Raw genomic sequence first — 16,459 nt, 5'->3', positions numbered from 1 at the left:
TAAGGTCTCTTTCTGAACTTGTGGAAGAAGCCTGGTTATAAGGTCAGTATATGTAAGGTCAGTAGCTCTGCTGTAAATATCCTCAATTGAAAAATGAAAAAAGAAAGCCTTCCCCAGCTCAGAGAATCACTGCTATCTTATACACATCCTGTTTCCTCCTGACTGGTATGGATTTAAGTAGCTTTTTTGCTAAATTACAGCTTGGCAGGGCCAGGTTCAAACCTACAAGTGACTGATAATCTTAAAATTCCCAAGCAGAATCATATGTGGTATAGTGGCCTCTCAGTGTCTCTAAGGGGGAGATACAAGAAAGAAGGGGACAGGCTCTTTAGCGGAATCTGTTGTAGTAGGACAAGGGGAAGTGGTTTCAAACTAAAAGAGAGGAGATTTAGACTGGATATGAGGAAGAAGATTATCACAATCAGGGTGGTGAGTTACTGGCACAGCTTGCTCAGAGAGGTGGTGGGAATCCTGTCCCTGGAGACCTTCAGGCTCAGGCTGGACAAACTACTGAGCAATTGGATGGAGCTGTAGGTGTCCCTGTTTATTGCAGAGGAGTTGGACTAGGTGACATTTAAAGGTCTCTTCCATCTCAGACTATGTTTCTATGCGGTAAAGCTACAGAGCTCTGTCTTTGCCAGGTTTTGCAGTCACTTAATTAAGAGCAGTTTTGTTTTGCTCTTGAATTATAGTTCAATATTGAAACCTACAGTCCCATCCACAGCAATTTATAGGAGACAACTGATTTGGCAACAAAATGAACATGGAGGAGAACATCACTGATTATGTTAATTATGAGAAATCCATTGACTTTTATAGTAAATTACGTAGGCTGACAGTACACCAATTTTAATGAAGAGCTGAAGTGGTATTAAATTTTTAAGTATCCTCAAGGGATTTGCAGCCTCCATATATTGTGATTTCCATGGAAAATAACAAAAATGACCAGAAAGCTATCTTCACTTTCTTTTCCAATGTAAAAAAAGAAAAAAAGTGACACAGAGCTTCACATACATCTTGAGTTCAACACATAGCCAACAAACAGAATCATCTCCTCCAATGAACCAATCACCCAGCTGGTTACAATAGATTAATATGTTTTTAAAAGGAAGTATTATGAATACTTGTATTTAAATTACTTTTCCAACTTTCCCATAATTTTTTTCTTTTAGAACTGTATTATCCCAGAAACAAGGCACAGAAGAAAGGAACACATCAAAAGCCTTGTTTATATTGCTCGCATAACTCTAATATAAGCAATATAATGATACCACACTTCATAGAACACTGTAGCAGACACTTCCCTTTGGGAAACTCCAGTCAGTCTGATGCTCACAACATTTATAAAGCGTAAGTGCACAAACTTCATGCTAACTAATGGTAAGAAAAGAAACATACTGTTTCATTGGTCAACCTAATCATACATTTTGCATCCCAAGCCAAAAACATGAAGCAATTCTTAAATGGTACATGAAACTTAGTGTAAATAGCCCACCAAGCTATAGCACATAGCACATTTCATTTCAGTCTTGCTGAAGGTCTTAGTACCCCTATTTTTGTAAATAGGTAAGCAGGCAAATAGGGAGCAAACTGAACTCAGTCTAAATCTAACTTATAAAGCAGTGTCAGATTTAGGAAAGGAAACCTGGACTGACTTACGCCATGTACTGCACTATCCTGACATACAGGCATGCAAACAGTCACTTTTTGTGTTAAGAGGACCCAACTGAGACAAAAAAAGATTTGGGGCTTTTAAATATGACATAATTCATGACAAACTCTGTGGTACACATAGCACTACAAATACTAGACAGGCATTCATTTAAATTTAAACGCCTTTATTCCCTTTTCTGTTCAAATAGTTCAGAACTTTTTCCAGTGCAAAGAAATAAAAGATTAGAAAAGGAAGATGCAATCAAAATCATTTGGTTGTCTTAGCATTTTTTTCCACCAGCAGCTATATTCTAAGAGAAACAATATGTTTTACAACCTAGTACCAAAAATTGGTTCTCTCTTATGATTAGATATCTGTTCTGCTGTAGAAATGTAATTTCAAATTTTATACTCAGTTGGAAACATTAACAAAAGATGAGCCATGTTCTCATCAGATTACTTTATATATATTGGCAACCCTGCAGATAGCAGGAGGGTTGAAACTAGATGATCACTGTGGCCCTTTTCAACCCAGGCCATTCTATGATTTTATGGTATGTACACTGAAAAAGACTTGAGAATCTACTCATCAGAATTTGGCTTTTTCCAAAATTGCATCTCTCTTGTGATTTCAAAATTGTCATTTACCCTCATGGTAATGGAAAAATCCAGAAGCCAGATCAAAATCCAACTAACTACATGGACTCCACAGTTGCAAAAATTAATTATGCTGTTTTTATTTGAATTAATAAACTTTTTGCATGAAACTCACAACTAGAAAAATGATTGGATTGAAGTGTCCTCAAAAAATAATCTCTGTCTCAAAATTCATTAGCAATAAGTGTTCTAGAAGCTCATCTTGGGGGGCAGACATAAGTTAAATAAAAAGAACAGCAAGAAAACTAGGTATTTAAATAACAATCAATGCCAGTAACAGAATGAATACTGATCACTGTTTTGGTTACCGAGATAATTTAGATAAATTACTTTAATCGCTTTGCTTGAACATAGGACCTCTCGCTATGAATGAAGGCCCTTTGAAATCCTTGCCCTGAAACTCTCTTGAAATATAGCAGCGCTTAGAAATCCAGTATTCTGAAAATTATGTCATTAATCTTACAGCTATGTGAGGCAGGAATGCTCTTTTCAAAGTCTCGCTTATTTCTGACTAATGTTTTTGATCTCCTTAGTACATTATTCGGTGTCAGTTTAAATTGAGCAGACTTCCATCATACACACAATTCCCCAACCTACACTTGAACCATTTAACAACGCAAGTATTTTATTGTTGTGTCAACACTTCACAATGTGCTCTTCAATTACTGTAGTGATATGTCAGTCTGACTTCCTAAACCAGACAAACACACTGCAATAAGAACAGCAAACTCAAGAACTACAAGTTGATGTGCCGCCTATATCCAATCTCTCTGAGAGATACACTTCCTTCCAATCTCCAGTCAAGTACTCTGTGAGAGCACTGTTTTCATGATTAAACAGAGATAAACATCATAAACAGGGATAGAGCTTCCCAAGATTTAAGACTCTACCCTGGAAATACAGTATGCTTTCATCTAAGAGGTGTGCTTATGATTGGCAGCAGCCACCACCTCAACAAACTTTCACACAAACTTGTTCTACTCTTCACTAAAAAACAAATCTTCTATGAATTCATTTCTTACTTAATTCATTTCTTACTTAATTCATTAAAGCAGAGACAATTTAGTGGCAATTCCAGAAATTAAACAATCTGACTCAAGGAGACATTCATATATTCAATAAGCGTGTTAAAAGGCAAACTGATGGATAAGCAGTAGAAATTGTAAACAAACATTCAGAAAAAGATAAGTGGCAATGAAAAAAAGAACACAAGATCAAATTGTGAACTGACAAGACAAAATATGTTAATGAAAATTGTGTAAGAGATTTACAAGGTATATATAAGGTATATATAAGGCTTCTTGTGAGCACAAAATGGAAATATGTGAAATTGCACTGTTTGGGGTAAAAAGAAACAAAAGTATGTAGAATAGGTGGGACAAAATGTAGAGACAATCAAAAAAAAAATCTAAGCAGAGGATTCGAGAGCAGGGGGGTTGAGAGATAATATACAGGCTCTGAGTACCATGCAAAGTATGTGACAGAAACAGAGAAAATGTTAATACAAGTAAGAACGGTGAAAATGGAGACTTATATTTGAGCCTCTTGGATGAATTTCTTTGGTGATTCAATCAAGCAGAGATTATAAAATGATTTTTAATCATTTATAATTTGTAACTTCTTATTTGAGAATTAATTAATTGAGATTTCATAATTAAGGAGAAGCCAAATTAGTAGTTAAGATGCATGTTATAGGGTTTTTTTTTAATCCAGCTCCTTCCAAATATAGAGAAATTACTTATCAATTTTAGAACTCTTTAGAAGATGGCATGTAAGAGAAATATCTAGCTGTTACCTACTGCAAAAATGCAAAGCACACTAGCACAAATATTTGTAAAATATTAATATTTTTTTATGGTCAAGTTTTGATCAAATACTGTATTGAACAGAGTGGTGAATGTGTCACCAAGAAAGTGGAAGAAGAAACAAAAACTTCACTGTAGTCTATTTCTTCAAACCATATTTTAAGTTGACACATGGATAAAAATAAAAGGGCAAATTTTGGTCACTCTATGATAACAAAAGTTCTTGAGACATAAATGAAACGTTTTTTTTGTATAGCTTTAAGATACACAGGAGACTTGTGGGACAAGAATCTGTCAATCTTTTCCAAAATAGGAAATATTTTGGTGTTTTGCACACTTGTTTATTCAACATTTTTGACACCTCAACATGATGCCAGTTCTGAGCAAATTACTTCTACTGACTCAAAGCACAGTATGGCCAGATGAAAAGGTATTAATTTTATTCTTTGAAATTCACAACTCTTAGAAATGAGATTTCATAACTCAATGATGTTTTACTTTGCATTCTGATAGACATGAACAGGGTTTAAAAAAAAATAAAATACAAGTGAATATCTCTAGATAAGCTATGTAAGGAACTGCTTTAGATATCAGTAGTTTTCCAATGCACTTGCACTTACCTTCCAAAGAACTTCACAATTGGTGTAACGATAATAGCACCCACAAGACCACCAATGGCAAAGATGGAAACAGTTATAGACCAGAGGAGAGTCAGGGTGCTTTCATCCATTGAGAAGCCATATCTTCGTTCCCAAGTTTCATTGTAAAACTTCTTGATATACTGAAAGAAAATACATAATTATACATATAAAAATTCCTCTTTAAGTATGCAGCTTACAAGAACTGGATGAATAAACAGCAACTTGCATGCAGGAACCACTTTTGCATTTCTGTCTTCCTCCTCCAAAAAATGGGGACCCACCTATAAATGCAACTGTACTACAGACTAACTCAACCAGTCAAAGCATACATACTTTTAAGAGCACTATGGAAAGAAAACATTAGCAGACCCGAATAGAGGAGAGATATATAAAAGAAAAACTTCACTAAAGACAGTGTGCTATGATTTAAGTTGCCAGTACAGAATTAACAACAGAACACTTGGCACATTTCCGCACATCAGCTGAGCTCCACTGATAGCTCACAGATATACCCTTAACCTCAAGCAAGTGCGGCATCACATACTAGAATAAGACAAGCTAAATGAAACTGCACTGTCAATACTTCTTTAAAAATATTTATATAAATAAATAAAAGTAAAGAATAATTATAAATGTTTCAGTAGTGGTAACTACAGTTTATTTTGTTGAGTCACTGATCATGAAACAATCTTATGCTAAGAGCAAATAGTTTTATTGCTTTCTCATGGGTCTGTCATGACAATAACCTTGGGAAAAAAAAATAAGGAAGAAGGGAGTGAGGAAGGGAGGGGACAGGTAGAGGTGAAAATATCTTGAAGAGTCTGGTAAACAGGCAGAAATGCAGGTGTAAGGAGGGTGGGAATCACAACTGATACCTGCCAGAGAGCAACATGACTGACATCAAGCAAAGAATTCAGCTTGTTTTCCATGGTACAGCTCCAAAAGCTGAATGTTGACAGATTAGGTATGGCGTGAGAGGAATTAAATGAAGACTGCCCACACATCTGCACACACTAATCACAACTGTGGTAGTTTCAGTGCTTTCCCCATTTCCTGACTCTTCTTTTCCTCACGTATGGCCTTTCACGTAGTATTGTAAAAATGACTGGCTTCAAGCAATTTCTTTAGCATAGTTTCAGGGAAAAAATAGATTGAATTGAAACCTGCTTCAGCAAGGGGGTTACCTGCTTTGGTAGGGGAGCTGTACTCCATCTCTTGAGATCATTTCCAAACTCTTCAGTTCTGTGATTCTATGACTCTGTGAAAACAACTGGTCATAGAACCATAGAATGGCTTGTGTTGGAAGGGACCTTAAGTGTCATCAAGTTCCAACCCCCCTGCCATAGGCACAGTTGCCAGCTGCTGTACTGAGTTCTAGATCAAGTTAACCAGGAACCCAGAAAGCAGCAGATCTCTCTAGACGTTAGCCAGGAGGCAGATAGGCACCTCAGTGACACTCAGCAGTCTCCAATTACTAAGACTTATCACTTTCTTTTAGTGGCACCAGACTTGACTCTGATCATTGGTTGGATCTTTTCAATATGAACTGGTATTCATGGACTGATGGAAGAAGGGAACCTGCTCCACTTTTATGACATATGTATGATAACGCAGAACCAGTCAGCCATGCAAAATAAAGGACATACTAAGCCAAGCATCAAAAGATAACATTTTTCTCCCCAGAAATTCACAGCCAAGATAGATAATTACTAGAGGAGGAAGATAAGAACTTTTAGATGTTGGTTTGATACTACAGGGGGAAAAAAACCAAACAACACAGTAGAAAAAAAAGAGCCGGCTTTTTTTGATACTTTTAAAGTTAAGAATCACAAATTGCTTCTGTAAATAAATTATAGCTTCTTCCCTTCACATTTACATAGGATGTTTTTTGAATGAAGTTCAGGCAGCTAAACAAGTAATTTATTTTCAGTAATGAAAGAAGTATCAAACATGAAATCAGACACCTAAGATGCAGAAATAAATCTATCTCCCAGACAATTGAGTTCTCTTAAAGAAACAAAATCCCAAGACCTGGCTTCTCATAGAATGGTCTCCTGTCTTCTTATCTTTTAACAACACATCTATCCCAAAGCCTACATTTATACCCCATGACATCTTAATTCCTCTTAAAAGGCTTCCATAAGGGTTCTTCAGAATATTTTTTGAAAGTCCAAGTGACTCTTGAGTCTGTGGAGAACTCCAGACTCCTAATGGATCTTTACCCTTCACAAAAGCCATGCCTGCTCTTTCCCAAATTCTCACTTTTGTATTATAGTTTCTGCTAGTTTGTCAAGTGCAAATATCTAATTCTTAACCTGTCTAACTCTCTCCCACAAAATTACTTTTTCCTTCAAGTCACATTAATTCATTCAGTTTCTGTATTATTGATGTTATTTATAAGAAGTGATATGTAGCCTGTATTTTTGGGTATTTTTTTCAGTCTTATGAAAGGCATTTTGTCAGTTGGATAGAAAATCATGACTAATTTTATTTCATATCTCTACTGATTTTAAAATATATCCAATACATCCTCTATAAAAACAGTTCTGGCATGGGATCTTCAGGGACTTTTCTATTCCAAAACTTTAATTCAGTTTTCTTGCTCTGTCCTTGTATTTCTGGAACATCATTTTTTAGATTGGTCTATCAGACTTACATCCTCAGGTCTCTGTAAGCCTTTTCTCCTTTCTGAAAATACTCAGACCCCATGACCAGCTCACAGTTTTAGCTATTAGCATGCCAGAGTTTATATTATTTTTCTGCTTTCCTCATATGAACACAATTGTAATTTTCTGCAAGATGGCTTTATAACAACTACCCTTGCTGTAATGTTCAGTTATGCTTGATTTTCTCATCTTTCTAAAATGTAAAGGCTTCACATTGCCAGTATGACATTTTTATGTAATCTCTGTATCAACTGCAGAGACATTGCGTATTTGACTTCTTTTTCATCAAACTTCTTCACTTTTATGTCTCTCTCACTTAGAAACCGAGAAAAGATCTGATGCTATTATTATGTTGTGGTTATGGTATTCCAGAAAACATGAGGTACCCCATGACCACTCCTGCAGAACAGTTTTGCACACCTGTGTGATATGATTCCTCACAAACTCAACATTATCTCAAAGTCTTGTCAGGCTCCTCTCGCATTTCATCAGGCATGACACAGCCACTAAAGTATCTTGGGGTAGCACTCAGCAGTATATGCCTTCCACCCAGTTCTCCATGTTTAGGTTAGGAACTTCCAACCTTAGGTATTCCAGCCTTGTATGCATGAGCCTTGTATACCTGAGGGCTTTGTAGAGTTTGCAACACAATCTCTGCACATGCCAAGTGTGTTAGGGAGCTGGAGGTAGAACATATCAGACATTGCCTTCTTTCTATTAAATTTCTGGCTAGATTATTGTGCCCTGACTTTTAAAAGGAAGACAATGACATCTTATTACTCCCATTCTATTTCATGTGCTCCCATACAAACAAAAGCAAATTATTAGATGAAAATATGTCCAACTGAACATGGTTAACTTTGCAGTGAACTCAATTTCATAGTGAATATCCAAATAAATCCACCACTAAATCAAGTAATAAATCCTACATCTAATATCATACTCAGGTTATATTTAGATTTTGATTTCTAGCTTATTCGAGATTCAGTTTTGATAGTAATGAATACTAAGAGAAAGCATTTTAGAACACTATTAGCATTTCTTGCTAATACTAATAACTAAAAATAGTATGTAAATTTTTTCCCCTTGTCATTCCTAATTTTCTCAGCACTGCTTTCTTATTCATAATGAGACATTAGATAAGTGTAAATATTCAAGAAAATAAAGTACGAACTACAACATTTAAGAATAAGGGATAAACATGCAATCACATTTCTTTTGCCTAGATTTCCACTGACACTACATGGGAAGGTATTAACACTGCACATGACCAAATCATGTTACTTGTCTTAGCAAGTTTATAAATTAAACTCAGCTTACAACTTTTAGGGGTTAATGCACTCCTACTATAACCTCTTGTAAGAGCACTATTTTTTTACAGGTAAAAGCCACTCCCCTCAATCACCTCACATTATTCCCAGCTTCACCTCATGTGGTGACACACAGCCACACAGGTGAAGACATATGGAACAAAGGTTCCAATTCTTGTGCTGCAGGAATCACAACATTGTTACAGCTCATTCCTCCTCACCACGGCTATGATCAGATCCCAGACTCCTCTGTTCAGCCTGGCCAGTGCAGGATAGGAACAAGAAGGTGGCCTGTCCAAGGCAAATGGATAACACAGCTTGAACTGGGAGTTACAGAGAGGACCAGGAGCCACACTTGGTAGTATTCTGCTCTTGAACCATGCAACTATGTGCTCTCTTTGTGTGTGTGTGTATAAACAGGACTATTCCTGAGCCCTAGCTACTGTATAGTTTAACACAAATAAGGAAGATACTAAGTTCTCAAATATTGCAACAACACTCTGGAAAAAGACAGATGTCGCCCACACCTGTCATCAGCTTGACCAGCTCCACAAGCATGGTGTCAACATTCTGTCCAATAGCCACAAATAATAATTTTGAGCAAAAATAGACAATCCTGGAAATACTACTATCCATTATACTTGGAATTTAGCATTGGTATAGTTGCAACTCCAGTCTCCCTATCTTCATTCCTGTCTGATCACCACTATAATCAATAACATGGCTCAAATCTAGCAATCTGAGCACTGGCAAACAGCATTTCTGATCATCCTTTTTGTCTTTTACCCCTACAGAACATGGCAGGAGAGTTTTGATTATCAGATGGTCCATTTTTCATACGGCACTTAAAAGTTTAGAAAGCCAGACAATTCGCACCGCTCCTCTGACAGCACTGACTCAGTGCAGGAAAGATGCCTATCACCACTACAATCAATACCATTGTTCACAGAATTTCAGCTCCCTGCTGATTCTGTCTAAGCCATACTTATCTCCTGAAGATTGCAGGGTGAGGTGATGGACAGACATGCCATACTAGAATAAACATCCAATCTGTCTAAACCGGTGTTATTGGTACAAACGGTACCAGGAGCTTCAGGAAAATTCCCAGAAGCTGTCAAGGGAACAACAAAAGCTTCCTACAGGGTGAGTCAATTTATAATCCTCCACATCGTCACTTTACCAGATACAATATGAATGCAAAATGTGAATTTCAGAATTTCCCCTTCCATTATTTGCATGACTATTGTATCCATCTTTCATTAGACTGAGCTGCTCAGGTGAAGCTAAGCCACATATTCTAACAACAGGTTTCCATTAAAGAAGGAGCTGAACTTTGGAAAGGAACTTTTTTAAAATGGAGTATCAACAACTCACTGAAAAAATGACCAGTTACCTATTTTTAAAAGTCTTTCTTGCAACTGTATTGAATTGCTTAATGTGGTACTTGATTGATTTAAGCATCTCTGTAGACCACCAGTGTGAAAACAAAGCATTCAGATTTCCATGCAATAGCTGATATTTTAATGAAATCCCTCAAATGCTATACACTGATTTTACAATGCTCTTCTCATCAGACACACTCCATGCATTGCAACAAACTGTCAACACAGCAGCTTCAAAATCAGAACAAAAGAAATCCTCACCACAAGATGCGTAAGAGGAGGCCCGTTATATAAGAGGCAACAAGAGGCATTTATAGTATCAGAACTGTGGGAATGAAATGTGTCAGTCTCCAGAACTGAAGGAAGAAAGTTGCTGAATATGCACCTACAGCTACCAGATATTCACTAGACAGAAAGACGGGCCATTAAAAGTGTTTTATCACATAAAACTGTGCAAGAAGATTTAGCATTACTCTGTGCTTTAGGAAGTTTCTTGTGAAAGAAACCCTGGACAACCCCTCATCTTCACAGCAACATTTGTTTTCTTGACCAATACTGAACTTAGCTGAAAACCTCAAAGATATCAGAAACAGTTGTTCAAACACAGAAAGGTTAACATAGAAGATTTAACTTCTTCCACCATATCAGCAGGATGACAAGGGCAGGACGCTGGAGATAGCACTCTAGATAGACGATGCTGCCCTCCACTGGTACTTAACTCCAGTTGTCTCAGTAACTTACCACTGCAGGTGCGTTCACCACAGAGAGATTGTAACCGTAAAGAAAAGACGACCCAAAAGCACCAGTTAAAGACGCTACAATTAGACTTCCAGACCAATTCTGAAAAACAAGGAAAAGATGTAGCCACTGTTAGTATACTTTAAATAGAAAAGCTGCAGTTTTAAACACTGCTTGTACTATCTTGCATAGCTCCTGCAGGCAGATTTCCTTCATGCAGAGTAATGGCCAGCAGCACTTCCCATTTCTGCAGGCCAAGAAACAGTAAATCTGAAGTGACAGCACCTCAGTTAACATTTACCGAGGCATAAATGAACATTTAAACTTCTTTCAACCTCAAAAATTCTTGCTTCAATCAACCCGTCTGTCCCCAACACCAAAAGAAAGAAAATCTTACAGAAGGATCTCAGCAAAAGAAATTTGGTAATGTACAACAATACCACAAAGCACACAGTAGCATATACTTGATGCAAAACAATTTGGAGTAGACCTGACTTAGGGGACAGTATAAGAAGACAGCATATCCCCTTCCTACCCACCCCCTAACCCTAACCTAGGGTTAGGGCATTGTACCAGCAATTCACCCTCTACAACTTTCATCCTTCCATTCCTTACCCTTCCTCCTGCATTTAGCTGATAGCCCCAACTTCTACTACTAATTTCTTCATCCATACAAAAAGCAGCATTGCTCTGGTACCGGAGTATTAGTCACTTGATTTGAAACTTCCATATTTTGGGGTCCTTTCCATTTCATCCAGCCTTGCTTTCTGCCACTCAGTTCTGCTCCTGGCTTTTGGAGTGCTGCACACATGACCAATGCTGTTCCTAATTTAATTCTCAATAGATTTCCTAAGAGAAATCAGTGCTTGGCTATTGTTTTGTACATCATGGAAGACAGATCACCTTTCTTGACTTCTGACATTTCATTAAAGTGGATGACATTTTAAAGCATCTTTTCTATTTTCAAAAACTCTACTAAAAATCTCAAATATCAGGCACAGTTACTACTGAGAGATGAAGATCTTGAAGCATCAGCTACGTTTGAGCAGGTAGCAGCTGGCATGACAGCAGAGGCGATGAATAGGAGCAAGCTCCTCCAGAACAAGTACAGTAGGGAAAGTGGCTGCAGTGTGGCTATTGACACATGCTGGGGTTCATGTTGCTACCGCATTGTTGCTGACACTTGGATTCACAGAGAAATAATGAGATATCCACTGACAGGGCAGGAGCTGCAGTGCACAGCTCTGCACTCATAGGGTCTGCTGTGCTCTGCAGCTGCAGGTCTAAAGGGCTGTCCAACAACAATCCAGTGTAGTTAACTTCTTCCACATGGTGTGGTAGCCTTTGAAGAGATTACACAGTTCATTAACTGCTCTATTTTCAGTTGGGTCAGGAGGAATTGTACAGCAGGAGAAGAAAATCTCGTGTAAGAATTATATCCCATGGAGTTCATTAAATAATCCTCGTACAATTTATTATTATTAGCCAGCTTCTTAAAATGAACCTGCCACACACACACAGCTTTGCACCATTACTTCAGTAATTCATAGCAGAAATTTCAACATAAGGCTTTATTTAGGTGTTGACAACACCTTGCCCATTATTTCTCTGAGCAGAACAGCCATTCCCTCACTTCTAGGAGTCACTATTACTCTGAATGAGGGATGAGCAGTGTCCCTCAGGGGTCAGTACTGGGACCAATGCTCTTTATTATCTTCATCAACGACATCAACAGCAGGGTTGTGTGCACCCTCAGCAAGACTGCAGATGACAGCAAGCTGTGTGGTGCAGGTGACACGCCCAAGGGAAGGGATGCCATTCAAAGAGACCTAGACAGGCTCTAGCAATGGGGCTCAGGAGAACAGAAGGCTCCAGAGAGACCTGAGTGGCCTTTCAATATCTAAAAGGGAAGGGCTATGAGAAAGAAGGGAACAGACTCTTCAACAGAGTCTGTTGTGACAGGACAAGGAGAAATAGTTTTAAACTAAAAGAGTGATTCAGACTGGATATTAGAAATCTATATTTTTAATAAGGGTAGCAAAGCACAGGAACAGGTTCTTCAGAGAAGTGGTGGGTGTCCCATCCCTGCAGACACTCGAGGTCAGGCTGGATGGGACTCTGAGCAACCTTATGGAGCTGTAGGTATCCCAGTTTATTGCAGGGGAATTGGACTAAATGGCCTTTTGAGGTCTTTTCCAACTCAAACGATTCTATGACTCTGTGAATTTAGAACACTGAGGAAAACATACAGGAGTGCTCCCAAAGGGTTCATAAATGATAAGTGCAAGTTCTCCTGTGGTAGTACTGCTAAAGGATCTGCTCCAACAACATTAAACACCTTGGAAAAATCCTACAAACAAGACGATAGATGATTTAGACCACACAGTCTATGCTTATTAAAAATGTCAGTGAACATCTGAAACTTTCAGCGCAGGCAAATTATATGCACACAGGGTTAAACAGCAAATAAGGCAGTACAAACCATGAGCATGCCATCAAATTAGGAATCTCAGCATCCACTTTATTTTCAAGTGCTGCAGACAGCAAAGTTTAGAGCCCACTTTAGTACCATTCAGTTTATTCATATACAGCCTGCTGCAGAAGACACACAGAGCCTCACGCAAAGCTTTACAGATCTTGGAACATGAGCTTCAATTTCTCCATGACCTGTCTCCCCTCGTGCACTACTTTAAATATTTGCTCAAGTTTTAGCAATGCCAGATAAAAGCAAAATGAAACAAGAAGGGGAAAAGAAGAATTTTCTGTGACAATATATTAAATAAATAAGTGAATAAATGAACAAAGTGAGCTGAGCCTCCAGCAATCTGCTTGATAATGGCTGGAAAACAAGAAGTAGTCACACCTCCCCCAAAGGTGCTCCCTTCCTTTACCACCACCAGAGTGCTGATGTTAGTGTAGGCTGTCACCCTGCATAAAGGTGCAGTAAGGAAGTTTCATATAGGACCACAACAAAGACCCCCGGGCTCCGGAGAGCTTCTTACAAGTAAGAGTCCATGTTTCTTTTGCTCTTATCACAGATCCCAGAGCTCTGATATCCTTCGGAAACGTTTTTACCAACTCAACTTCTTCGTTCAGTGCGCAGTGCAATAATCGTGTACTATGAACCTTCAGTTGCTTTTGTTTTTAACATACACTGGTTTGCATTTCAGTTTTCCAAGCACTGCTCGGGATTTTGCTTTTTGGTTAGTGGGTGATTTTAACCTTTTCAGGTTTAAATCGAACAGCTGTAAGCAGTAAACACTGCACAGGCACAGAAGGAAGTTTGAGGATCTTTCAATGGACTCTGCTAAGGTTTCTAACTAGCCATAGGCACCTGATTTCCTTACACCCGACCCCTCACACCGCTGCTGGGACGGCAGACGGGTGCGTGCCCACCCACGACCCCCAGGCTGCTCCCTGCCCTCCCCCACTGACCGCAGCGCAGCCCCGCACTCCACGCCCCGTTCTCAGGAGCTGCGCTCCCAGCGGGGTCTCTTCCACCTCGTGGTCGGCTTTGCCCCGTCTCCGCCGCCTCTCCCGACTCTAGCGGACACGGTATTTTTAGTTCAGCCCAGCCGGCACCGGGCGGGGAGGGCTCCGCGCTGCAACCTGAGCCCGTCCTCACTCGGTGACTTACTCCGCTCCCACGGCCGCCGTGCCCCTGCCCGCTTCTCCTCCCTCCCTACCGAGCTGAGAAAGGTCACAAATCCTCCCTTTATTCCCCCGAGGCCGAACCCCGCCGGTGTCCACACCCCTCCTCCGCCGTCCCCGCTCCCCTCGGGCTCCTTACGCTACTTGCGCTTCTCCCCTCGCGGCGGCCGCCCTCCTCTCTCTCTACCAGCGTATCTGCCTCGGGCGCCGCCGCAGGCTCCATGCCGCCGCCTCCGCACGTGCGCAGCGGCCGCTCATCTCCGCCGGGCAGCTCGCGGGGCGCGGCCGCGGGAGGAGGGGGGGGAGCGAGGGGCAGCACGGCAGTGCCCGAACCCCGCACCACGGCCTCAGGGATTGGCCTGTGCGGAGGGAGGGATGGGGTGGTCCAGAGGGCTCTGCTGAATAACTTAACCAAATAGCCTTGAGCCCCGGGGAGGAGAAGGGTTTCCGCGCTGCGGGAGGGGGCTGTGGTCAGGTGCGCTGCCAGAGGGATGTCAGCGCTTCCAGCTCTTCGTTACGCAGGGTGCCTATTTGCAAACGTGCATCGAAACGTTGAGAGTTAAGCTTCAATGCATATGTCTCAGACTAGTACTAAGCACGTCTGGGAACGATGCTCTGATGTCTGCAGCCCGTAGTGGTATAAATCTGTGCTCTTTCTACTGCTAACTTGCCACATACCTCACAGCTACATTGCAGTTCTCAAAGACACAGAAGTAAATGTCATAAAACACAGCAGGTCTGAAGGTAGACAGAAATGTAGAAACTTGAAGATGTCATCAAATCATTAAGTCTGGAAAAGACCACTGGAAAAGATCATCCGGTCCAACCATCAGCCCATCCTGACCATGCCCACTAACCACGTCCCTCAGTGCCACACTACACAATACTTGCACACCTCCAGGAACAGTGACCCCCCAACCTCCCTGGGCAGCCTGTTCAATGCATCACCACTCTTTGAGAAGAAATTGCTCCCAGTATCCAACCCAAGTCTTTGTCCAACCCATGCCCTTGCCACACATTGAGCAAAGCAGCACTTGAACAAAAAGCCAGGTGGTCCTTATTAACACATAAAGTTATCGTTCACATTGAGAAACATCTGCACAGACAGATAACCCCAACAACACTTCTGAACTTTTCAAATGGTCACTAACAGTACAAGGGGCAAACTGGGAGAATCGAGCCTCTAAAGTGCATGGAATGCATTTGAGATGAACCAGTACCTGTGTTTTATTTCATTTCATTTAACATAACACAGTGGGAGAAGCTCACTGAATTTGACACTCAAATGATAATATTGCTGCATGTGGGCAACACATACATTTCTCACATGCTGACATAATGGCAAATACACTGATAGAAGAGTTGAGATGTTCACTTACCATTTTTTTCTTCACCTCCTTATTTTGTTTAATCTCCCCATTGCTTTGTTGCTTGTTTTCCATCCTGTTACTTTATAAATGGATAGCTGAGGAGGAAAAGAGGGAAACTTATAGCAGGATCCAGCAAGTGCTCCAGGAAGGCACAGCAGCATCAAAAATGCAGTTAAAAGCAGCCAAAAATACATGTCAGCTGTGCTGAAGTCATCCACCTGGAGGTCTATGCTTGGATTTGCCCAAATGTTGGGTCAGAATGATTCTGAGGCTTCTCTCACCTCTTTACATTAGCTGTGCCACTGTGTAAATGCTTCTGCAAAGGATGAGCCTATTTATTCAGCGCCCTGAATTCTTCTCTAATCATCACCATATGTACTTCAGCTGTGTTAAAAGGCATTTTAATAATCACTTATTAATTAAGTAATCTGGTTTCTGTAGTTACAGGCAGGGTGGATTATCTATGCTTCATGTCATGATCTTGGGAAGCTCATCAATCTGTTCAGTTTGTCCTGAATATGGATTATGGTTTCTTCTGCATCAACATATCAAGGCTATCACATTTCAATATCTTTGATCATTTGAA

General features: G+C 40.0%; 1 protein-coding gene across 1 annotated transcript in view; it reads right to left on the bottom strand.

Annotated features, from left to right (window-relative positions):
* Window positions 1-14,781, bottom strand: part of SLC2A9 (solute carrier family 2 member 9) — an 83,821-nt gene extending 69,040 nt beyond the window's left edge. Inside the window, exons 1-3 of the mRNA XM_015862887.2 lie at window positions 14,643-14,781; window positions 10,856-10,954; window positions 4,736-4,896 (exon numbers count right to left, since the gene is read on the bottom strand). Of these exons, the coding sequence (XP_015718373.1) occupies window positions 4,736-4,896; window positions 10,856-10,954; window positions 14,643-14,726 (344 nt within the window). The 5' untranslated portion in view covers window positions 14,727-14,781. The remainder of the gene's footprint in view (window positions 1-4,735; window positions 4,897-10,855; window positions 10,955-14,642) is intronic.
* Between the last annotated feature and the right edge of the window lie 1,678 nt (window positions 14,782-16,459).

The sequence above is a fragment of the Coturnix japonica genome, chromosome 4, assembly GCF_001577835.2.
Source record: "Coturnix japonica isolate 7356 chromosome 4, Coturnix japonica 2.1, whole genome shotgun sequence".
Taxonomy (NCBI): Eukaryota; Metazoa; Chordata; class Aves; order Galliformes; family Phasianidae; genus Coturnix; species Coturnix japonica.
The sequence above is the reverse complement of the archived record's forward strand: the minus strand, read 5'-3'. Positions and strand labels throughout refer to the sequence as shown.